The following is a 26,279-nucleotide window of genomic DNA, read 5'->3' as shown; positions in this document are numbered from 1 at the left end:
CTGCAGCTCTGGCTGACACCTTATTCACAGCCATGGAACAGATCTTGAGTCAGAGGCATCCAGTTAAACAGACCCACAGATACTGTAATGTAGAAATATTTCTCATTTTAAGTTGTTAAGTTGTGGTAATTTGTTATACCATAATAGAAAGGCGGTATTGCCATAGCAAACCCAGAAAAACGAGGAAGTGGCTTTGGAAATAGGCAGTGAAGGAAGGCTGGGAGGATTCTGAAGAGTATGTTAGAGCAAGCCTGAATTGCCTTGAACACCCTGTAACTGCAAATCTGAGGTGGGGGGGGGGGTAGTTCTTGCATAGTGGCAGGAAGCTTAGCAACATTATCACCTTCCGTAAGGAGAAAGCTGGAAAGCTCCCTAGTGAATGGAGTGATCTCACTAAGTAGATTTCCAAACAAGTGTTGAAGGTGCTGCTGGATTTCTTCATGCTGCTTATTATGGTAAAATGTGACCGAAGAGAGAAATTGAGAAGACCATTAAACAGAAGGGAACCAAGACTTGATGGTTTTGAACATCTTGATTCTAAAAATACGAAATAGTTTCCAAACAAAGTTCAAAGGCAGGGTAGTTGCCAGGAGAACATGGTCTAAAAGTGAAGCAGAACTTAGGTATGGAGATGCCTCAAAAAATTAAAAATAGAAATTCTATTACTAGGTATTTACCTGAAGAATAAGAAAACATGAATTCAAAGGGATATATGCACAATGGAGTATTACTCATTCATTAAAAAGAATGAAATCTTGCCATCTTTGAGAAAATGAATGGACCTCGAGGGTATAATGCCAAGTGAAATCAGTCAGAGAAAGACAAATATCATATGATTTCACTTATATGTGGAATCTAAGAAACAAAACTAATGAACAAACAAACAACAGGCAGAAACAGACCCGTAAATACAAATAATAAACTGATGACTGCCCGAGGGGAGGGAGGTAGAGAGATGGGCAAGATCAGTAAACAGGAGTAGGAAATACAGGCTTCTAGTTACAGAATGAATAAATCATGGGAATAAAAGGAACAGCATAAGGAATTGAGTCAGTGGTACTGTAATAGCATTGGTCTGGTGGCAGATGGTGGCTAACGGTAAGAATTTAGCGAGACTGTTGAGGGACACTTTTCTTATTCTCCAGCAGGTTACTTTCATCAGCACTGTAGGTGAGTTGGGACCCAAATATTCATCAATAATTTCCCACAAGAGATTGTCTATCTCAAAGAATTCTCCCTGACTGAGACAATAAGCCTTTGTAGCAGCCAAGACGCAATGAAAAGAACTTTGAGACCTCTTAGTGTCTCACTGACTACAGCTGGCATGATGAAGTACAGGAGGGGTTGAGTCAAAGGCAGTCCAGCTGCTGGTATTTCTCCTTAAACTGGCATTATATGCCCTGCTCCTCTATCTCCACAGTGAACTCACTAAGGCTCTGAGGCTTTCCCTGGCTTCTGACAGTGGCAACTGCAAATCCTTTCCTTCCCAAGAGCTAGGTGTCAGTGTGTTTCTCTATGACTCTGGTCTGAACAAGGTCAGAACATTCCTCTAACCCAGAATGGGTCTTTGGACTAGTTGATAGAGACTAACATATCTTTGTGGTGATGCCTCAAACTCCAGTTTCCAGAGAGTGGTGAGAAGAGCGCCAGATGATACCTGCACAAGCAGGCCTGTCTGGAGAGGACGCCAGAGCTCAGGGATTTTATAACCGGCGATGCCACCACCCTTGTTCCAAAAGGAAAGACTATCTCTAGCTTCCAAGACTGTGCATGACACAAACATTTGATAGTTCAGAACAAAGGGCAGTCAGTGCCTCAGAAATATGAAAGCCTCGTGGAGAACTGTTTCCCAGTTATTATTTAATGGGGGAAAAGGTCTACAAAATTCAGCTGATTTTTAACATCCCTGTATTATTTTTCAAATTACCTTTTCAAAGACTGTCCAACTAATATTCCTTTCCACATACTCTGCCTGCAGGTAAACTGGTCTCTTTCTTGAGTATATGCAATATTGACCTGATTCTAGGTTACAGAAAACAAACAAACAAAAACAAAAATTTCTTGCAAATAATATCAAAACCACAAATCTAAATTTGTACTTTTATTTTGTATGTCCTTAGTTCTGACGACTCTTTTACACTATGGTTATTTGGCTTTTTGGCAGGTTGCCTTGAAAGTGCTTTAAGCTCTTTACCATATATATTTATTGTTTCCAAAACAAAATAGCAAGCCTCTTGTGAGTATAAACTATATTTTTCCATGACTCAAAATTCCTAATTCAATTCCTCTTAACAAATGCTACCTACTCACTAAGACATAAATGCCACTGTCTTTAAGTCTCTGATAAATATATTCTATATGAGGAGGGAACTAAAGATCCTTATTTTTCCCACTGAGATCCAGAACTAAACAGTCAACAGACCAAAGTAGACCTCTGTAATTCAAATGTCACACTGCAATTTCAAATTGGCAGCCTTCCTTGAGTTTCGTTTTACTTGCCAAGGAAACAATGAAGCATTTATTCTGATGCCAACAGAACTGTGGGAAGAGACTAAGAGATTTGTATTTCCCTGAATTTTTAATCTGCAGAAAAGAACAACTACAGGGACCAAAGTGCCACATGTTATTATTATTTCAATAATTCTACAATTATAAAACTGAGTCCTGGAAAATACAGTGTGTACATATACAAATTGACTCACATTATTGCAAAAATGCTAACAAATGATCAGATAGAACCAGAAGTCACAGTTACAGAATTTCTGGTAAATGAAAAGGTAAAACGAACACAAACATCATGGATGGTATTTCTATGGATTATCTATGAATTAATGATAAATATGATCTCAACTTTACAACTTCCTTTGAGAGAGGGTAATTCCTCTCCTCATGGCTATCTGATGGGTCGTGGCCGCCATTCTTTCTTACAAAATCTCTGCAATACCAGGCAGGACTCAAAGGTCAGTTTTCCTGGCTGGACTACTCCAGATCTGATCGCATCTAACCCCTTCCCACAAACTCTCCAGGTCCTAGGCCTGACACAATGCATACTCTGTTTCAGTAGGTCTGAGGCTGGGTGGAGAAATCTGTAATTTTAAAGAAGTACCATGAGATTGTCACACTGAGGCAAGTTTGAGACATGGAGTCTTAAAGACATTTTTAAGTCTTAGAGATCAGGAACTAGGTAATAGTCATTTTACATCCAGGTAATTGCTAAATATAAGAATTTTACATGGCAGATTTTAATTTTTTTCATTAAATACTGAGTTGGCAGGAAGCGTATTTATAAAACACATAGACAGTATATAAATAATGATATCACCACTACCAATGAACAACCTAGTTCAAGAAAAGGAGCAGTATCACTACATTCTAATATTTTTCTGTGTGTGCTTTCTTTATTCTATTTCAGTTGCATGTCCTTTAGAGTAACCCTGCTGAATTTTATCATTCTTGGTTTTTCTTTAGTTTTACCATATTTATGTAGAGCAAAACAACGTATTGTTTATTTTTAACGGGTTTAAATGGCATTATGGGTGGAATCATATTGTTTGTATGCTCCTGTGTCGTTTTTATTTTAAATGGTATATTCCTAAGATTCCACCAGTTGTGGTGGATTGCTGAAAGAACTCTGCATATTATTCCCCTGTATGAATATACTAATATACATTTACCCAGTCTTTTGTTGATAGAGATATCAGTTGTATCCAATTTTTCTTCTTTTAGAAGAAAAATACTACATGTCTTACAGCTCTTGTATATAAGAGTTTTACTAATTGTTTGGTAAAGAATATAACTGTTGAGACAACTTTACTAGATAATGTCAAATTGTTTTTCAGAGTGGATGGGCCAATTAATATATCCTATAACAAAGAATAATAGTTCCTTTCACTCTACATCCTCACCAAAACTTAAAATATCCAATTTAAATCAACTCAGTAAATACCAGATAGTATTTCATTGTGGTTTTTAATGTTCACATCCTGATTGCTAATATTTTTGGGCATCTTTTCATATGCTCATTGGCCACTAAGGTTCTTCTTCTATGACATGAGAGTTAAAGCCAATGGCCCTCTTTTTATAATCTTTTCTTGTTGGTGCCTAGAAGTACTTTTTATATAATTCTCTTTCAGTTATTTATTTTTCAAATACTTTCTTCCAGCTTCTGGTTTGCCTTTTTGCATTCATACAGGTATTCTTCAGACGCACAGAAGTTCTAAATTTTAATTAGTCAATTTTCTCAATCCTTCCTTTTATGGTTTTGCTTTCTTAGCTATTTCATGTTAGCAAAACCACTTCTTACACTGAGGTCAAAACGATATTCTTCTATGATGTCTTCTAAATGTTATAGTTTTATATTTTGCATCTGAGTAGTCAGTCCACCTGGAGTGAACTTTTGGCTACAGACTGAAATGGAGGTTGCAATTTCACCATGTCTCCTTCACTGAAAAGCCTAACGTTTCTCAACTCACCTAGAGTGTTATCTGTCACTAATCCAATTTTCATATGTGTGAGGGGTGTTTCTGGGCTCCTTGGCCAACTTGTTCCTTCTTTTGCTCCAGAGACTAAATTTCTACAGTTTAATAATAAATATCCCTCTTCTAAGGCATGCTATATGTCATGGTTATTTCTGGTGCACTGTTCTTTCCTACAGATTTTAGCGATAGCTTACCAACTTCCATTTTTAAATTCTTTAGAATTTTTTTACTGGAATAACATTGAATGTATAAATACACTTAGAATTGACTCAAATTAAACTATTGAGTCTTCTGATCCATGAAAAAGGTTTCTTTACCCTTCCATATAAGTATTCTTTAATATATTTCAGTAAAATTTCCTTTTTTCCATAAGGGTCTTGCCTAGGTTTTGCCTTTTTACTAAAGTAATAATTACTTAGAAATAATTAGAAAATAGTTATATTTTCTCTCTGTAGGCACATTGAAATAGATGCTATATTTTGTATTAATTATGTGTCTAGATTTGTTAAAATTTTATAATATTTCTCATAATTGATCATAAGTATATTTGAGGTTTTTCTAACAGATAACCACATCACCTGCAATAATAACAGTTTTATTTCTTCCTTTCCAACTTATTTCTTTTACTTAATCTTCTTGCCTTCCAGTATGATGTCAAATCCAAGTAGTGACTGATTTTCAAATATTAATACTTGCATTATTGGCTAAACTCAATTTCACTATAATACCTCTTTTATATGTTCTTAGATACGATTTGCCAATATTTTATTTACTTAGTTTTTTGGGGGGCATTGTTTTTATGAATAGGATGGGCCTATTAAATCTTGTCATCAATATTTGGTTTTGGCAGTTAACAAAACCAAAAGACAACTGACAGAATGGGAGAAGATATTTGCAAACGACATATCAGATAAAGGGCTAGTATCCAAAATCTACAAAGAGCTTAGCAAACTCAACACCCAAAGAACAAATAATCCAATCAAGAAATGGGCAGAGGACATGAACAGACATTTCTGCAAAGAAGACATCCAGATGGCCAACAGACACATGGAAAAATGCCCCACATCACTCGGCATCAGGGAAATACAAATCAAAACCACAATGAGATACACTACCTCACACCAGTCAGAATGGCTAAAATTAACAAGTCAAGAAATGACAGATGCTGGTGAGGATGCGGAGAGAGGGGAACCCTCCTACACTGCTGGTGGGAATGCAAGCTGGTGCAACCACTCTGGAAAACGGTGTGGAGGTTCCTCAAAAAACTGAAAATAGAGCTACCCTATGACCCAGCGATTGCACTACTGGGTATATATCCTAAAGATACAAACGTGGTGCTCCAAAGGGGCACATGCACCCAAATGTTTATAGCAGCAATGTCCACAATAGCCAATCTGTGGAAAGAGCCTAGATGTCCATCAACAGATGAATGGATAAAGAAGATGTGGTATATATACACAATGGAATACTATGCAGCCATCAAAAGAAATGAAATCTTGCCATTTGCGATGACGTGGATGGAACTAGAGGGTATTATGCTTAGCGAAATAAGTCAATCGGAGAAAGACAACTATCATATGATCTCTTTGATATGAGGAAGTGGAGATGCAATGTGGGGGGGTTGGGGGAGCTAGGAAAAGAAAAAATGAAAGAAGATGGGATCGGGAGGGAAACAAACCATAAAAGACTCAATCTCAAAAAACAGACTGAGGGTTGCTGGCGGTGGGGGGGGCCGGGAGAGGGTGGTGGGGATATGGACATTGGGGAAGGTATGTGCTATGATGAGTGCTGTGAAATGTGTAAACCTGGCGATTCACAGACCTGTACCCCTGGGGATAAAAATACATTATATGTTCATTAAAATAAATAAATAAATTAAAAATATATATATTTGGTTTTGGACCAAGGTTAAACCTCATAACCCAATACATCTCACATTCTCAAGATTTTACTGCATTCCTGGTATCAGAGTTGCACTACTTTCATTTTTGTCTTCTGGAATAAGTTATATACAACTGGAGATATTCGTTCCAGTTTGGTATTACTGATAAAATAACTGGGAACTTCTCTTACTTTCCTTTCTTCTTTTTTTCTCCCATGCCTTCTCACTTCCTCTCTGCCCTCTCCTTTTGTTCTTCCCTGTGAGTTTTGTACTTTGAAATTGGTGAAACTTTGACTTTTAAGCTTTGATTGAAGATGAATGGCTTTGGGCACCTGGGTGGTGTAGTCAGTTAAGCATCCAGCCCTTGGTTGTTTCTCTCTCCTCCCTCTCTTTCTGTCCTTCCTCCTACTTTCTCTCTCAAATAAATGAATCTTAAAAAAAAAAAAAAAAAAAAAAAAGATGAATGGCTCAAGAAAGAACATGCTTTTTTATTCTCCTTGAAAGGTAGCGTAACTTCAGGCTGCTGTGATCAGAATGTCTCAGAAAAAAATTTTTCTTCCCTTCTACCCAGCGACAAGGTTTGACATTGGCAATTTCTCATGCAGTCCTTGGAGTGGAAGATTAGATTTATTTTCATCTTCCAGAGTAGTGTAGCCCATGAAACTCCAGCTTTATGGTGGAGTTCTCCAATTAGACATCCCACTTTGGCTGGGCCCTGGCTTTGTCTACTGCAACTCAAAGAAATACCAATGACAGTCTCATCATAATATACAGGATACTTAGGATAAATATAACATTATGAAAGTGAAAGAAGGAAGACAATAAAAAGTGTGTACTTTATGGTTCCGTTCAAATAACATTCTAGAATTGACAAAATTAATCTACAGTGTCAGAAAATAGATTCAGTGGTTTGATTTGGGCTGAGAGTTAACTGCAAAGTTCTGTAAGGAAACTATCTGAGGTAATGAAAATGTTCAGTATCTTGACTGTTCATGAAAGTATTCATGAAACCATCTACCCACATGAATACATTTAAAATTGGTGCATTTTATTATTTATAAGTTATCCCTCATTAATGTTAACTTTAATGTCTGAAACATGGATTATATAATGATAAAACGGTCAAGTTATCCACTTAAGATCTACACATTTTACTCCATGTCAATAAAATGATTTTTTTAAGGCCCCTTTAAGGACTGGAATTCCCAAAATCCATTAAGAGTTTTTACCACTACCCTTACTAGCATCAATATCAGTTTAAAATAAATGGAATCCTTATCAAACCTGCTAAGCTGCCATAGTAAGCCTGCTTTAGAACACTGGGGTCTTTGGTTAGGTCACCATTTAGTCCTTATTGCTGATGAAAATGTATTTCTATGATGACTACTGGGCAGAAGATGGCTCTCTATGTAATATTGATCTTGACAGTACTTAGGCCATTTCAACTACACTGTTTCTATTGTATGTTCATTCAGTTATGGCTAAAAAGAGGTCATGTCAATGTGAGTTACCAAATTCCTATTTCGAAGATCAAAAGGTTTTCAAGGAATGAAATATGTATATTCATTTTTTTTCTGGTTTTACATGCCAACAATTTTGGTGCAGTGTGACAGAGATAGGGTCTTCTTGCAAATTCACATTTTCTCAAAACAATTAAGATATGGAAGCAAAAACCCAAAGAAAGGTGTGAAATCCCAAAGTGCCAAAGGACAAGTTCAGATTATTCCTCAGTCCCTATCTCCAATCTCTAGTCTTGCCAGGTCTGACATTTCTTTCACCCATGTACTCTGTGTCACTCTTCCCTCACTATCTCAGATTATGTTTCTAACTAAATTTTATTCTCATTTAACTCTACTCTCCTGTTTTCATCTTAGCATCCTTTGAGTGATTCAATTCAATTCAATTCAATTTCTTGACTTCCTCTTGTCTGCCCAGTGCTGTGCTCATGGTGGTGTGTATTAAAAATCAACTAGCTATTGAAACCTGTCATTGAAGAGATTACAAGCTAGTGGGGAATATTTATGGGTAAATGATGATAGAGAGAGACACACACAGTACTGTTGTTGACTCATACAGAAAAGAGTCCCCAGCTCAGCTGAGAAAGTCCAAGAAGGCTTTGTAGAAAAGACATACGAAACCTAAATTGAACCCAAAAAGTGAACAGGATTTGAAGGCACACAAGGTTGACCAAGAATGGGTTTAGGGAATGGTACTCCAGGAAGAGAAGACCAAAGGAGCAAAGGCATGGGGACGCCACAGAATCCTTCTGGCCCACTGGAAAGTAAGGTTGATAAGATCCATCTCCCAAAGTGCCTTTCTGCATTTTATAACTTTTTGGTAAAAAATGATATTCAACTTCTAAATGTTCTTAAAGTTGGAAAAATGCTAACATTTGTGTTTATTTCTGTGACATCTCTCAAACACTTCAAACTCTGTGATCCATCATTGTAATATAGAATTGTTCTAGCATGATTTCTACGATGTACACAGTCTATACCCTCAGAGGAATTTAATGGCATAGCAGACTTTGATGGAGTTTATTTAGTATTTTATATCTCACTCATGAATAAATATCATCACAATGTGGTAGTTGGAAAGAAAATAACATGAAAACATATTGAAATCACTTGCATTACGATAAACAATATAAAGAAAATGAGCTACAAAAAGATGACATTATCTAGGCAAAGGTTTCTTTTTTTTTCCTTTTTTTAAAAAATTTTATTTTATTTTTTCAGTGTTCCAAGATTCATTGTTTATGCACCACACCCAGTGCTCCATGCAGTAGGTGCCCTCCTTGGTTTCTATTCTAATCTCTACCTTCCCTTGACACTATCCATCTTCCTGTCTGTGCTCAATATCATAAATAATTTTGTTTTCACATACAAAGTATATTTCTACAGAGGGTTCTTCAAGTATGGGAGGATGTCTACCACCAGGCGATAGTGCGTGCATGTGTGTGTCTGTGTGTGTGTCTGTGTACATTACAATGCCTAGGCTAGATCAAGCATGGACACACAGTCTTTAACTAAACGTATTCCAAACATCTTGATTCTGGGTTTCAATGACAATGGCCAGTACTGTAGATTTTGGGATCACAAACTAAAGGATGTAATTAAATTTAATTATTTTAAAGATCCAGTCAAATTGGAGTCTATAAAGTTGTTTAAAAAGGTTTTACATTTCTCCTATTCTTCAGGCTCCTCCCATCACCATAATTGAATCTCCATTTTAAGCTTGATTTCCATTTTTTTTTTTAAGATTTTATTTATTTGACAGAGATCACAAGTAGGCAGAGAGGCAGGCAAAGAGAGAGGAAGGGAAGCAGGCTCCCTGCTGAGCAGAGAGCCCGATGTGGGGCTCGATCCCAGGACCCTGGGATCATGACCCGAGCCGAAGGCAGAGGCTTTAATCCACTGAGCCACCCAGGCGCCCCTTGATTTCCATTTTTAAGCTCCTCTATTTCTGTTACTGACAGCTAAAAATAGTGAGAATTATTCTATTATTTGAAGTGTAATAGTTTTTTTTTTAGACATTTCGCTATGTCTACCATATAAATCACATAAATAAGTAGCATTATAATTTAAATATATGTGTGTTTAGTTTTTTGGAAAATGAAGAACTTTGTATCAACAGATTCTTTTCTAAAAAAAACTCACTGGATTTAAAAACAACGTATACGCTGTATTGTATATACATACAGCCTTATTGTTGGGTATCTTTTTCTTCCCCTTTAATATGAATCACAAAATATTTAAAGTGTTAAGGGTTAACAACATCCAGGGTTAAACATTAGGAAGTGAATATAACTTGCAGAACCTGCATCCATAATATGTATCTCAGAATTAAATACTATTTTCAAATGATAATTTTTCCAACTATTACTCAACACAAAGAACACACAGCTCTAGAGAAGTTCTTTGAGCACAGTGCCAGTTAATGAGAAACACGGAATATTTAATTTCACACGTGAAGCAGAAAGGTGCATATAAGCATTATTTTCCATCAAAACAAACAAACAAACAAACAAACCTTACGGAAATAGTTGTTATTGTTATTGCTGTTGCCAGACACTCCTTGCAATTCAGCCACAGTGCTCTAAAATGGTTGACAACACAAATTAAAGAAGGCTTTTCCCCATTAAAGAGAGCAGCCCAAGGATAAAGGGTAGAAAAAACACTGATGTTCCAGTGCCAGCTAGAACACACACGTTTGAGAACTGGGAGAATGCCTCCCACTCTTAGTTTCTCAACATTATGAACAGTATAAAGTCAATTCATGTTATTAAAAGGCCATCCATAATAATTGCAATCTCTTGTTCACACAACACAAGCTGTTTCCAACCAGGAACAGCAAACAGCATGAGTCAAATTCAGTGTTATCCCTTTAATGCTTTTCACCTAAAAATTATATTCTTATGAACCATTTAACACTTATGCAAACCATAGCTCCATTGTACTTCTGACTCTAATCATTACATGTTAACACAAGCAATAAAAATGCATATCCATGTAGGTAGCTGCTCTAAATTGTATTTAATATCTTAAAAGATTCTAAAAGCTAATGTTCTCATGATACAGTTATAATTATATTAATTTGCAGTAATGAAAAAAATTATGAAAGTGAGCTTAAATTATGTTTTAAGGGAAGGGGCCTCAGATTCTAGAGTGATGATTAACCTTGTTATAAACTACTGCCTGAAGAGACTTTGAAATACCATCTATAATCTAAGACTTTAAAATGTAATAATTACCATATTTTAAAAGTATATTTAAAGAAGCAAACCAAAATAATCCTATAATTTCAAAGTGCATATAGAACAGTTTATTTTAATGTGAACGACTATATGCATTTTCTAATTCAAAAAAGTGCCACAGCACCAGCTCATACTTCATTTCTAGTGTGAGCAGACTATATTTCACATTGTATAATGATCTTTGATAGAAACATAAACCCACAATTTACATACATGACCCATGCTACACAAAACATACACCAGAATTACAGCATCCCATCACTAAAAGGCTAAACATTGATAATTGTGGAGTACGACAGATTAAATTTGTTATTGAAAATTAAAATCTAGTTGAAAAATTTACCATACCCCCAGAATTTCGTGGTATAGTGTTGACTGTGTGAGGTGTTTATTGAACTCCTCCATCATTACCTTCCAGATTGTTTAAAAAGAGAAAGAAAGAAAAAGAAATGAACAATAATTCTACTATCCAGAAATGCAATCGCTAATTACAGATACATTCTGATCTACATCTTAAATGTTTCAATTGCTCAGATTTAATCTTTCTCTTCCTGACAGGATCCTTCCCCTATTCTTCAGCCTTTGGGCAAAGCTCTTTTAACTTTTTTTTTTTTTTTTTAATCATAATGTTTAATGGAGAGTAAACAGAAACAGGAATGTAAATTAAAACTGATTTGGCTTGCTGTAAACTCCTCTAGTTTAAATATTTGGGGGTAAAAAAAACCCAGAAAGTGTAGAAATTTAAATAGAGTTTGGGGATTATCTATATATTATAAATTCTCTTGGAGGACAACTTATAATGTCCTAAATCATCAAAACAGCTACATGTAAGCACACACAATGCATGATAAGGTATTCTTATTCCTGAATATGGTTTTGATAGAGAACTACTGTACTTTCACAATTTGGGGACATATTTCTCACATTGCAATGTTTTCCCTATAGGCAGTTCAAGCAAGCAGCTCCCTTCTATCAATGGGACGTTCCAAGTTAGAATCAACCTTGGATGATTTGACCAAAACCAGAAGCTATCTATCCCTCAGTAGACTATGCTGATCTAAGCGCTGGCTCTGGAAATTACTTGGATGAACTCAGTTGTTCTGCATTTAATTAGAGGTTTTTTCCTAGTTGGCCCAGGGAATGTCACAGGGGATATTGTGAAATAAAAATGATTCTAACTTTGAAATCGCAAGATGATTCCATAGATGATAAGAAAAGTGAGAAGCCAAGTGATTGATTACACAATTCAGGATTAACAAATATATGTAAATCAATACATTGTTCAATTACATATAAAATTAACTCAGGATCATTTACCCATTGCATAACCAATGGTTATTGGTTCTTCTCACCTCTGTTATGTCTCTTGGACATTTTACTCTTCATTAACAGAGAGAAAGAGAATAGATAAAAAATAGGGACACAGAACTCAAATTGATTTAACAATATTTGGTAGTATTAGTAAAAAAATGAATTTAAATCAAGTAAACAAAGTGTTCATACAAGAGTGAATTTTCATTATTTGTACAGCTTTCATCTCTCCTATGCACAGAGTATTAACAGTTGGTTTTAATTGAGCATGTTTTGGCAACACAAAAGAAAGGGAGAGAAATACAAGTCAGAGGGGAGCATGAGAGAGAAACATAGAGAAAGTCTCCTTGACCTTTTCAGTAAAGTGAAGGTTACTTGGAATAACATAGTAGCAAACATATGATTTCTATTTCCACAACAGAAAATAGAAGAAAAAGTTTAACCTAAAGCTAAACTCGAATTAAAAAATATATATATATACTCAATTATTCTTCCCTTTAAACCCTATCTTCATAGGATACTTATAGATTATTTGCCGAGAATAAAATAATTCTCCAAGTATTTAATTCCCCTATTATTAGAAATACAGAATAAAGAATCACAGAACCTAAGTATTACATGAAATTCTATCATCCAACACAGGAATCCTCTTTCCAACATCTCTTGTCACCCAGTTATTCTGTGGGTGCCTGAACAAAGACAGACCCATTCAAAAACAGCAATATGTTGCAGAGTCCCGACTTTGAAGACAGGAAGACCCTATTCCCATCAAAAATCTGCCAACTATAGCTTTATGACTAGAAAAAGCCTCATTTGCTTCATTTCTAGAAAAAACACCTCTTCTGTGTGCTGTAAAGACTACATGAAATCATGTAGGGAAATGCATCTTGCCAAGTGCCAGGCACTGGATATTTATTCACCTTTCTTAGTCCTGAAAATATCTGCTCAGGTGACAACCAACTTTGCTTTCCTCATAAAAACCAGGCAAACAAACAAAACTGCATATGATGTGCTCCTAAGTATAAAAGTTGAGTAACAAATATTCATTTTGCATTGACTCAAATGACTAAATTAGAGAAAACATTACATCAAACAAACAAAAAGCTTCAGGGGCTTGAGTTGAAAACCTCTGGGCCTGAATGTGATCAATTCCTCAACCTAACTGGAAGCAGCATGGAGTATGGAATAGGCGATCTAAAATTTTCACCAGGAGAGCTTTAAAGAACTATCTTATTTTCCCTCTTGCCTTGCGAGACTTGATGTTTTATTTCACACACTCACAGAACATTAAAAGCTAGAAAGAGTGCAGAAATTTTAGCCCAATCTCAAAGCCAAAGACACGGAGGCCCACAGACTGCGAAGCCTGGCCTCCTCGCCTTCTTCCACTTGATGTCATCCAAACCCCTGAATCTCACACCCAATTCTTTCTAGCAGAGCCAGCAGGTAAAAACCAAACAGAGAACGCAGAGAATGATTCTACAATCCTAAAAACAGGTTGGCCGCCAAAGCAAATCAGTGTTTCTGATAAAATACAAAACACTAGCACAGAGAAACTGAAGGCTAAGATGAAAATTTAAATATTGGAGGAAATCGTTTTTAATTTCTAAATCCAAGGCAACATTTTCGTACATTATATCTCAGTATAGTAAAAAAAATACTTGCCATTTCAGATGGACTCTGCAAATAAAAAATTAAATCAACTAAATAGACTTCTAGGAGACGAATTCATTCACGTGAAGACTTTGTAATGTTTATTCTCCAATCAAAACTTAGCAGATACACCATCTTTAGTTGTCTATTATAATAAATGGAGAATAAATTACACTGAACTACCAAACATAAAAAGTTAAGATATACTTGGGTTAAAACATTCCAGACTAAAAACACATGAAAATATTTCAATGTCTATTTATTAATCTTCACTATGTCCTGGCTAGAGACCAACAAAGGGCTCTGGAAAAAGAATATATTCAGATGAGTAGAGGTTGAACATATAAAGTTGCACTGTCCTTATATCAGGTGGTATAAATAATATGTTTTACCTGAATATTTTCTATGTTTATGGAGTATGAAATACTCAGATTAAATTATTGATAGGTCTTTTGACATGCCAATATGAAACACATACATGTTTAAACATGTTTATAATAAAGGATGTTGTCCCATTATATCAATGCACATTTGGCATTTAAATTAGAAATAGACCAGCATCTGTATTACATTACAACACACAAGGATTCCGGAGAGCCATTTTCACTTGGGGGTTAGCTTCTATTCATTTACTTGATCTTCTACAGAGAGCAGGACACAAAATTATTCCAATATGTATCTGCTCTATGGGATATGTGCTGGTGGAAATGCTTTGTTCTGCATTATGTTAGCACAAATCACAGTGAGCAGATCCAAAGGTTTTTCTCTTCCTGGAAAAAAGAAACCTGAAAACACCCAGCAGTTTTTAGCACTTTTCTGTGTGTGTTTGTGTACGTACGTGTGCGTTTTTTCAATAAAAAAAAAATTTTTTTTTTCAAAAAGTGTTACAAACTTGCTGTAGAAAATTGGGGGAGAAATGGAAAAAATACAAAGCAGAGAGAGAAAATCACCAAATTCCAACAATAAAGACAGTTACTATTCATGTGTTGGTGTTTTTACTCTTCTTTTGTTTCAGTGAATTTCTTTTAATGGTGCAGTAAAACATGACTTATTTGATCCCAAAGCCTTCATGCTGTAAACAGGATACCATTACTTGATTCATAAGTTAATAACAGATGTAAGTAATATTTCTTTTTTGTGAGTTTGACTGTAGACACATTCTCCCTGACAAACTGCAAAGAACCAATCCTACTTTTACGTAGTAAAGAGAGTTTTATAAAGGAGGAACATAGTGGGGAGAAAGGCAGAAGGACATTGTGAGCGCCACCTACCTCATCGTCGTCGGCGTCGTACTGGGCATAGTGCTGCTCCAGCAGCTCTCTCTGGCGCCTTTCTTGTTCCAGCGTCTGGCTTATCAACTGGGCAACCTCACTCACTTGTCCTGGCTTTTCTCGCCCAATAACAAATCTGTAGGAAGGTGAAAAGAGACCAATATGGTTGGATTCTCCAGCTTAAAAAAAAAAAAAAAGCAACTGAGCTTGATAGCTCATCACAGTCTGGTCCGTCAAGCCTCAAGAAGATAGTATTGCATATATACTATAAATGGTATGCCTGCATGGAAGGGGAGGTTAGCTGTGCAACTGAACAGGTGACTGCAGATGCACCCTAAAGGAAAAGAAAGGGGGAAAGTAAAGGACAATTAAAAAAATGGGGTGTCTGGTGGCTCAGTCAGTTAAGCATCTGACTCCTGATTTCCACTAAAGTCATGATCTCAGGGTCTTGAGACCAGCCCCGCCTCCAGTGGGTGCTGGGTGTGGAACCAGCTCAAGATTCTCTCTTCTTTTCCTTCTGCCACCCCCAACTCCCCACTTGCATGCTGCTCTCTCTAAAAAGAAAAAAAAAAAGTTACTTTGGGAGAAGACAAAAGAGATGTAATCCATTCTACAGTACTTCACACATTTTTGATGCCCTACAAAGTGGAAGCAAACTCTTAATTTCTTGTACAGTTGAACTTGAGAATCATTTCCCTAATACTGTTCTTTTTACAATGCTTCAAAAACATTCTGAGGAATAGGATGCCTTAGGTGGGTAAATAAAGAGGCATTAACTTCTGCTAAGTTACTGTAACTCTGGAAATAAGGGGAAACAAATACAGGTTTTGGTTTGTTGTTTAAAAGAAAAACTAAAAACAAAACAAAACAAAAACCAAAATAAAATAAAATAAAATAAAAAAAACCCTAAAAAAATGAAAAGAAAAGCTAAAATAAAAAGAGGTCATAGTTTTGAAGAAAGAGATGCTATGAGGAAAGGTGTGGTTTCAAGAAATAAAGGGACAAAGGGAAATATCTGTTCAAATCAATTACTGTAAGAAAAAGTATAAAATAAAAGCAAGGAAGTCATTCACTGTTGCAAGCTGCAGTCACTTAGGATACAACTTCATCAAAACTGTGTCTTGCTTAACAAATTACTATTCACTTAACATCTTTTCATACTAATATATGGTTCTATTTTTCTAAAAACATATGAGTAGAACACATGATTTAGTTTCTATATATCATTTAATTTTATTATTTTGGTTGTGACTCTTTGTTTAATCATGTTTCTATAGTTAACTGATGTTGTTCTTGGATTATAGTATGTTGCTGTATTGGATCATAAGTTTAAATGAAATACACCACCATTCTCTGTACAAATGCTCTACAAGTCAAAATTTTTATGCTTAGATGCTAGAAATTAATTGTCTTTATAGCAGTATTTTTATATAGTTCCAAACAGGACTTTGAAGTTACGTTTTTGGGTGCTCATTAATCATTTGAGTTATTTTCCTTTGGGAATCAAGTATAAGTAGAGTTTATAAATTACATAATTTTCATCCTTATTCAGGTATAATTTACACATGATAAAGTACATCAGTGTTAAATACACAGTTTGATAAGTTTCACATGCATATGCTGTAATCACCACATCAATAAAAATACACATTTCCATCAACCTAAAATATACCATTTCCCTTTCTAGGAAATCATCCTCACCTTGGGCCCATATTAGATTTGTTTTTTCTAGAGTTTCAGAATCATAGTGTCTGACTTCTTTGGCTCACCATGTTTTGGAGACTTATCCAGCTGATGTAAATATCAGTAATTCATTCCTTTTTATTACTGAATAGTATTTCATTGTACCAGATGTACTACATTTGCTTATCTATTCTTCTATTGGTGGATATTTAGGCTGGATTTTGGTTATTATGAGCAAAGTTACATTTGTGTGCAAGTCATTGGGGTGGCATAAATTTCATTTCTCTTAGACATAACTAATAGTGGAATTGATATTCTACAGTATCTTCAAATTTTAAAGAAATTGCCAAATTATTTTTCAAAGTGGTCATTTTATAGTCCTGCTAATAATGCAGGAAAATTACAGTTGCTTTACATCCTAACCAACACTTGGTACTGTCTTCTAGAATTCTAGCTATTCCTCTGAATATCTAATGGTACCTTTATAATGGTTTTAATTCCAATGCTTTGATGACCAATGATGTTTAAGTATCTTTTCATGCACTTACTGAGCATTCTTATATCTTTTTCAGTGAAATATTTTTTCAAATATTTTGCCAATTAAAAAAAATCTGGGTTGTCCAGCTTTTTATTATTGTGCTGTAATAGTTCTTTATACATTCTGGATGCATATCTTTATCTATGTATACTATATGTAATAAACACACACAGATACATACATACATACATACAAATAATGTCTGTGTATCTGTTTGATTTATTTATTATCCCCTCCCAGTCTGTAATTTAACCTCTTTTCTCTTTTCTCCTTTTTAAAAAATTTTTTTAAGATTTTATTTATTTATTTGACACAGAGAGAGAGATCACAAGTAGGCAGAACAGCAGGCAGAGAGAGAGGGGGAAGCAGGCTCCCTGCTGAGCAGAGAACCTGATGCGGGGCTCAATCCCAGGACCCTGAGATCATGACCTGAGTCGAAGGCAGAGACTTAACCCACTGAGCCACCCAGGGGCCCCTTAAAATTTTTTTAAAAAGATTTTATTTATTTATTTGTCAAAGAGAAAGAGAGACCAAAAGCAGGGAGAGTGGCAGGCAGAGGGAGAAGCAGGCTCTCTGAGCAGGGAGCAAGGAGCCCTATGCAGGGCTCGATCCCAGGACCCTGGGATCATGCCACGCACCCCAACCTCTTAATTTTCTTAATTGTGTCTTATAAACTGAACTTCAAGGAAGTTCAATTGATAACTTTTTAAAAGATTTGTGTCTTTTTTTTTCCTATCTAAGAAATGTTTGCCTCATGTAAGATTTTTAAGATTTCTCCTATTTTCCTACTAAAGTGTTAATGTTTTAATTTCATATTAGATCTGTATCTTTCAAATTAATTTTCATGCACAATGTTTGGTAAGGGTGGGGCTTCATCATTTTCCACATGGATAACTAGTTGTTTCCACACCATTTATTGAAAAGACTATTCATTACTGCCATTGAATTTACTTTAGCATATTTGTTGAAAATCAGTTGACTAGATACTTGTGGGCTGAATTTTGGGACTTTAGCATATTTGTTGAAAATCAGTTGACTAGATACTTGTGGGCTGAATTTTGGGACTTTTCCAATCTCTTCCACTGATGTACTTATCCTTGTGTGAATACCACACTTAATCACTCTTGAAACTAGGTGGTGTGAATTTTCGAACACTGTATATCTTTTCTAAAACTATTTTGACTATTCCAATTTACCTGCATTTTCACATAAATTTTATAATCAGCTCATCAATTTCTTTTAAAGGCCCATTTGATGTTTGATTTGGGATTGCTTTGACTCTCTAGATCTATCTGTGGAAATAGTTCACAGAAATCCATGAACCTGGTGCATTTCTGCATTTATTTACATTTTTTTTACTTTCAGCAATACACTACAACACTCAGTGCAAAGTTGTAGCTACGGTTTGTTAAATTTATCTCTATTTCATGTTTTTTCAAGTTACTGGACGTGGTGCTGATTTTTAAATTTGTTTCTAATGGTTTGTTGCTAGAATATACAAATATAATTGACTTTTGAATATTGGCCTTGTATTTTGTGAACCTGCTAAACTCACTTATTAATCATAGTAGACTTTTACAGATTCCTTAGACTTTTCCAAATATAAGATCATATCCACAATGAAGACATTTTTATTTCTTCTTTTCTTACCTGTTTATTTTTCTATTTCATTCAGAGATACTTGGTTTCTGTGATGGAAGGTACATAAAGCCTTTACAATGCCCAACTAATAATCTAGACATATACGGACTATCTTGAATTCATCATATTTTTGGTTAATAGTCTAAAAGTCAGAAATGATGTCTAGGGATATAAATATAAAGCAATTAAGAAACTCATATCCTAGAATGAGAGATTTGGGAAAACCTAGATGGATCTTTTATGTGTCTTCAAATGCATAACAGAGTGGGGTTTAAAGAAGTATCACTTAACCTATTATAAAGCTGACAGAAATTTGAAGGAAGAAATTAATGTACAAAATGCTACTAACTGAAAACAGCAGCCAAGCTCAAAGTAAAAGGTAAATTAGAATTTAGATTCATTTGAGTCATAAATTCCTTAAACTCATTTGAGAATTACATTGTCAGATCTTTTAGTTGAACAGTTTTCCCTAAGAATGGAGAAGTTTATTTCCTCTGCAAGGCAAGTGTTTAAAATTACTCTGAACACAATTCAGGGAGAGAAAAAGATAAGACTTGGTACTGCTGATGACTCTAGAGGTGAATGAGGGAGTCTTAAGAAAGACCTTGTGAGAAATTTTAGAGCAGGAGATTATTTTTAAAGCCCAAATTATATGATGAGAGCATATCATATAATAATAAATTGTATAATTACATAATACATCAAAACTCCAATACAACGTGCATGTTTCTTCCTGCCCTCAAAACGTGATCTCTAATTCCAAGCCAGAATTATTTGTGATGCTAAAACTGAAAGGAACAAATACACGTACAACTGAAGTTCCAGAGGAAATAAGTATTGTCCCACGTTGCATAAGAAATCAGTATTTTAAACCATGAAGGCATAGTTGCTCAAATCATAGTGTGGCTTTCTGAGTTGGTCCCTACACTTAACGTTATTCACTATTTGCCCAACAGTCATTTGTATTCAAAATCACTTTACAGTCTTATGAAATAAAGGTGATTTCTAACCGTATATCAAATAGAGAATCCATCTCATGGATTTTAAAGCATTATGTTAAAGCTGACGTCTTCATTCAGGCAGCTGTTTAGGGTAGCGTGACAGCACCTAGCTACACACATCTCTAAAGCCTTGTACTCCGCTGTCATTTTTGGTTCACATGTGCCTGAGGAGAATGGCATCCTGAGAAGTACTATTCAGAGGAAAAGCACCCAGAGGTGGAATTAAACTATTCTCCATGCCTTACTTTCCTCATGTGAAAATTGGTATCTACTTTAGGTGTCTAAAGGAGGGATAAAAGAATAAAATGTGGTATAGACATGAAAGGACATGAGGCACTATTACTGGGACGATGAAAGTGATAAAGTCTCCCATTTGGAAAATGGGTAACATTCAAATTACCTTTCTATATGTTCTTAAGTGTCTGGTCCATTTTTAAGCTGGGTTTATAAGCTGTGTAACAATACGTATACGATCTAGCACGTAGGCAATTGAGAAGAAAATGCAAAATTTTAAATTAGGTTATTATTATTTCAATTGTGCACTCACACTATGGATACTCTGTGATAGTAAAATTTAGGGGTTAAAAGTGTCTGCAAAAGGGGAAAAGGCTATGATAGGACAAATTCACTAAACCAGAAACATGACTCAACTGGCTCTGTGACCTTGAATGTATTAACATTTCTAATCCTTAGTTTCCAGATTGTCATAAAATGAATATAATAACTTAAGTAAATATTATATAATACATATAAAAAGCTTAACTAAGGACCTACTGCCTAGAGAGTATTTAATAAATGTTTGCTGTTGTTTCTACCCGGATAATGTATTAATAGCTAAATGGGGTGAATGCATTTTTAAGTACTATCTGTGTACACTGGTGCCAATTACCTCTTATTTGAATCATACTAGCTTTGAAAACAGAGTACATTTTTGAGAGTCAACCACAGCACAAAGGTAAAATACTTGCATTGAAGTTCTGAGAACCTTAATTTTAGATACCATCAAAATACAAAAGTATAGGTCATGTGATCCCTTTAAATTGAATTTTTAAAGTCTTCAAAGCTATAACAAGTAATAAAGTCAGCAACAATCAGTCCCTCTAAACACATGTGACCAAATTAACTGATATTTATGCACAATTATGATTTATATTTTAGACATTATCTCTGACTAAAACACATAGTCTCTGACACACACATAGTCAAATCAGCCTTTAAGATCCTTTAAGAAAACAATATGTTTTCCTGTTACTTTCTAAATTCATTTACATTGCTTCCCCAAGGAATGGATTGATCTTTTTATTTTTTAGTTATAAAGGTTGAGGTAACAGGAGCCAAACTGTAATAGACATTCGGATTAAAAATTCGGTATTTTCTAAGGTTATAATGGACAAATAAAGGCTAGACCTAAAATACAAAATGAGGGTTTATGTGTTCAGCATGACTTGTTTCTAGTGTTTCAAACAATTATCTTGTTTTGATGTGAATTATTTCAATAAGAACTGCCCCCTCACTCCCTCAGGCTGAGATACAATAGAGAAAGACAGATAAATCAGTTTCCCCTTTGCCTTTCATCTATTATCAGACCGAGCAGTGTCCATGCACTGTCTTTTACAGTTTAGACAACGAAATTATACAGGATTTATTGGATTAGTTTATTGAATTCTCTGGTGCGCTGTCAAACAAAAACTAAACAACTATAAAATTGCATTTACAATTTGCTGAATTGAAGTCATAAAGATCCTACATGTTCACTGTAAATGATGTGAGAGGTTATGTTAAAAATTGATGAGTTATGAGTGCCTTGTTTTGCAGATATTTATGATAATAAAACTGATATACTAGTCAAAAATGGTGCTTAAATGATGTCAAAACTCCAAATGTTTTATACTAAAGAATTGTTAATGTAGACTTAATCAAGTCTAAAAAAGGAAAAGCTACAGTAGAATATACTTCTTAGCTCTTACAAAGTCAATTATTTTATTCTGTAACAAATATTTATTGTGCGCACACCAAAAACCTATAAGATATACCTAAAAAATGAAAAGAAAAATTGATACACATCACCTACTCTCATTATATTGGAGTCTTGGATCATAAGATCCCATGGTACTTTTAAATATTTTTGTAGAAAGTGTCTCAGTTTTTTCTACGTTTGATGACATTTTATGGCCTTACTCTGAACTTCATAGCTTTTAAAATATTTGACTTAATTGTTCTTGAGCAAGTGGTGTTAAATGCATATTTAGCTGCTTTCACTGAGATTTGCAATTAGTATCTTGAGGTTGAAGTCCTACACAGCAAAGCCTTTGCCTCTTCTTGTATTTGGGTACCCTTACATATTTTTCCTTTCTATATTGGGATTTAGATTAATATAGCATACTCTACACCATTTAAAAATTTTAAATTCATCTAGGAAAATGTTTGCTTTTATTTTTTTGGTTTCAAAATTTTGCTTAAATTCTAGCTAGTTAACATACAGTGTAATATTGGTTTCAGGACTAAAATTTGGTGATTCATCACTTACATGTAACACCCAGGGCTCATCATAACAAGTACCCTTCTTAATACCTATAACCCATCTAAGTCCATCACCCACCCACCTGCCCCCATCAACCTGTTTGCTTTTTTTTTTTTTTTAATTATTTATTAGAGAGAGAGAGAGCGAGCGAGTACAGGCAGACAGAGTGGCAGGCAGAGACAGAGGGAGAAGCAGGCTCCCCGCCGAGCAAGGAGCCTGATGTGGGACTCGATCCCAGGACGCTGGGATCATGACCTGAGCCGAAGGCAGCCGCTTAACCAACTGAGCCACCCAGGCGTCCCAACCTGTTTGCTTTTAAAAGCTAGACCTTAAATATCTAGATCTGAAATGTTTAAACCTAACTATAAGCATTACTTCTTTGAAATGAATTTTATATCTAACCCAATCTTAATCATAAGAACTTTGTTCTACAACTATATTTTAATATAGAACAAAAATAGTTGGAATTCTTTAAAAATTCTTTTAAAAAATTCTTTAAAAAAATTGCCTAACTCATGCCACTTCAAGGATTATATGCGATATAATAGGTGTAAACTTAAATATTTTCTAAAAATGCTATACCTTCTCAAGAACAGAAATTTCTTGATTTGAAAGCTAACTTCAGGTTTAAATAGTTATGCATACAAATATTTAAAGGAAAAATTTTTGAAAGCTAATCTGTATATACTGGCCCCAGAAAATGTCTCATTAAGCCCAAGTCCCCTTTAAAACATTTTTTGAAATTTCCACTGTTTTTAATCTTTTATCTAATCTTCTATCACAAGTAGTTATAATTTAAAATAATTTAAATAATTTAAAAGTTGTAATACTCATGGTCCCATTCCTCTTATCTAACAAGGGAGTAATGTAAACACAAAATCTGTAAGGACAGAGAATTCCCATGAACATGGTGGTGCCCTCACTGCCCTTCATTACAAATGACACTCCATTATGCACAACCACAAAATCAAGACTCATAAAAAGTGAAACTCTCAATTTCCCCTTGTACTGTAATGGCAACAAAACCTCTTATTAAAACGATGCGAATGAAGCAAAAACATTTCAAGATTTAATGTACTTCAAATGGAAATCTTGAAATGGAAAACCAATGATTTTAGGTAAAAAAATTTTAGGAAAAAACTTTCATATTTAAAAATTACATATCCAGGGGTGCCTGGGTGGCTCAGTGGGTTAAGCCTTTTCCTTCGGCTCAGGTCCTGATCTCAGAGTGTTGGGATTGAGCCCTGCATCAGGCTTTCTGCTCAGGAGGGAGCCTGCTTCGCCCTCTCCCTCTGCCTGCCTCTCTGCCTACTTGTGATCTCTCTCTCTCTCTCCCCCAACCCTGTCAAATAAATAAATAAATAATCTTTTAAAAAAAAAAAAAAAGACAAATTACATATCCATGTGGAATCCAAAATAAACAAGTGCATATTTATTTTAAAAATTCAACATGCATTTATATTTTCTTTTGAGTAGTATAACCTCTTCCAAAAAGGATAGGGAAATATTTAAGACCTTCAGATTAATTTATTTTTTATTATGTGTAACTAGAATTCCTACAAAATCCTCATCTCCAGAAGTGTCATATGGCTCAATGTCAAAAACTCACTAAACACATATGCTAAGGATAAAAGTGTGATGAATGTTATTGACCATAAGTAGCAGTACTTGCCAGAAAGCATTTAAAGTTTAATGTAAATGGCACTGAAGAGCAAATATACAATTTATTAGAAATTTCTCATACTGAAGCACAACTGCTATCCTATAACATCATTTTCCTATAATTGCTGTCCTCTCATACTAGGACAGCTATCTGGAGTTAAAAAGAATACCTAAGTTTTTCCCACAGTTCACTCTTTCAAATACTTCACAATCATTACTATGTCTTCTTAAAATTTTCTATTTTAGGTAAAAGTTGGCAGAGTCTTTAATTTTTATATATTTACAAGGAAATAATGTTTAGATCTCTTCCCATCCTGGTCAGTCTTTTCTAAATAGTCTCAAAATTTTTCAGGGTTCCTCTTAAGAGAGGGTAGTCATTAAACAAACTATACTGCGGTACAACATTGATCAGACTGCCTGTCTATCAATCAATCAGTTATTGATCATTACGTAATATGCAGCCTCTAAAATGCACCTAAGTGATCTCTGGCTCCTGATGTTCATGGAGCATAAGAGGGACCTGTTAAACACTTTTATCAAATAAAATACAAAACTGATGGAATGTCACTTTGGATATTAAGTTATGAAAAGATGGTAGGTTCCATCTTGGATACTCTCTTGGATTACTCCCTCTGGGAAATCCAGTTTCCATGTTGTGAGCCATCCCTGTAGAGAGGGTCTCATGAAAAAGCTGGAAAGTGATCTTATAAACTGTGAGATAAAAAGTTTGTTGTTTCAAGTGACTAAAGTTGGGGCAATATGTTTTACAACAATAGGTACACTATGTCATTTACATAGCAGTAAACAAGATCAGAAAGGTCCCATTTAAAGGTATAACACCCCAAAACACATGAGTTCTTAAAAGTTATGTTGCAAATCCATGTCTGAAGAAAGAAAAGGGTCCAGACAAGAATTTAATATAGATACTATTTTTTCTGGTAGAAAATTAATAATGGAAAGTATTTTTTAAAAAGAAGTATATAGCATAATGACATATACATATTGCTGAGGAAGTTCAGTTTGACTACATCTGCCTTTCTTAAGTAGAAATCCCCATTCCCATCAATATAATTAGTTAGCATGGTGCTTTCTAAGTTAATCATAACTATTAACATACATTTTTTAAAAAATCAGTTTTATTGAGATCAAATTAATATACAATAAAATTCACCAAATTAAAGTTGTCTAATACATTGAGTTTTCACATACACACACAGCTGAGTCACAAATACAATAGCCACAATATAGCACATTTTCACTGCCTCAAAAATGCCTCCTAAATGCTTGCGGTTTAAAGTAGAGTATAAAGCCTTTTCTGTCTGCCTTCTTTAGTCAATATAATAGTTCTGACAGTCAAATATTGTGTTGAATATATTGGTAATTTGTTTCTTAGCACTGCGGAGAAATATTTCATTACACAGGCTATAATACAATTTGTATATCCTTTATCAGTTAAAGGGCATTTGAGTTATTTCTAGCTTTATGAACAAAGCTCCTATGAACATGTAAGTATGAGTCTTTGGGTAGATATATGTTTTTATTGCTCTTGAACACACAGCTAAGAATAGAATTGCTGGCTGATATGGCAGGTACAGGCTTAACTTTATAAGAACTTGCCAAACTATTCTGCAAAATGGCTGTGCTAATTTGCATTCCCACTGGCAACAAATGAATGTTAAATTTGCTCCACATCCTTGTCAATGCCTAGTATTATCAGTCTTTTAAATTTCAGCCATACTAGTGAGTGTGTAGTAGTACCTCATTGTGGATTTAATTTGCATTTCTTCAGTGATTAATGATGTTGAGCAGTATTTCATGTGCTTAACTGTGTATCCTCCTCAGTAAAGTGTCTCTTTAATTGATTTGCACATTTTAATAGGATTAT

General features: G+C 34.8%; 1 protein-coding gene across 5 annotated transcripts in view; it reads right to left on the bottom strand.

Moving 5' to 3' along the window:
- PPP1R9A (protein phosphatase 1 regulatory subunit 9A) overlaps nucleotides 1-26,279 on the bottom strand; it is a gene marked incomplete at its 5' end in the record, with an annotated part of 310,569 nt that overhangs the window by 74,525 nt on the left and 209,765 nt on the right. For 2 of the 5 annotated variants that reach the window (XM_080818698.1, XM_080818699.1), the window contains 2 exons: nucleotides 10,393-10,458; nucleotides 15,349-15,484. In XM_080818698.1, coding sequence (XP_080674824.1) covers nucleotides 10,393-10,458; nucleotides 15,349-15,484 — 202 coding nt within the window. Of the gene's footprint in view, nucleotides 1-10,392; nucleotides 10,459-11,464; nucleotides 11,528-15,348; nucleotides 15,485-26,279 lie in introns of all 5 variants that reach the window. The other 3 variants (XM_080818700.1, XM_080818701.1, XM_080818697.1) reach the window with 2 other exon arrangements.

Source organism: Martes martes, assembly GCF_963455335.1.
Source record: "Martes martes genome assembly, chromosome: 11".
NCBI classification, from domain to species: domain Eukaryota; kingdom Metazoa; phylum Chordata; class Mammalia; order Carnivora; family Mustelidae; genus Martes; species Martes martes.
This window is presented reverse-complemented; position numbering and strand designations above follow the sequence as displayed.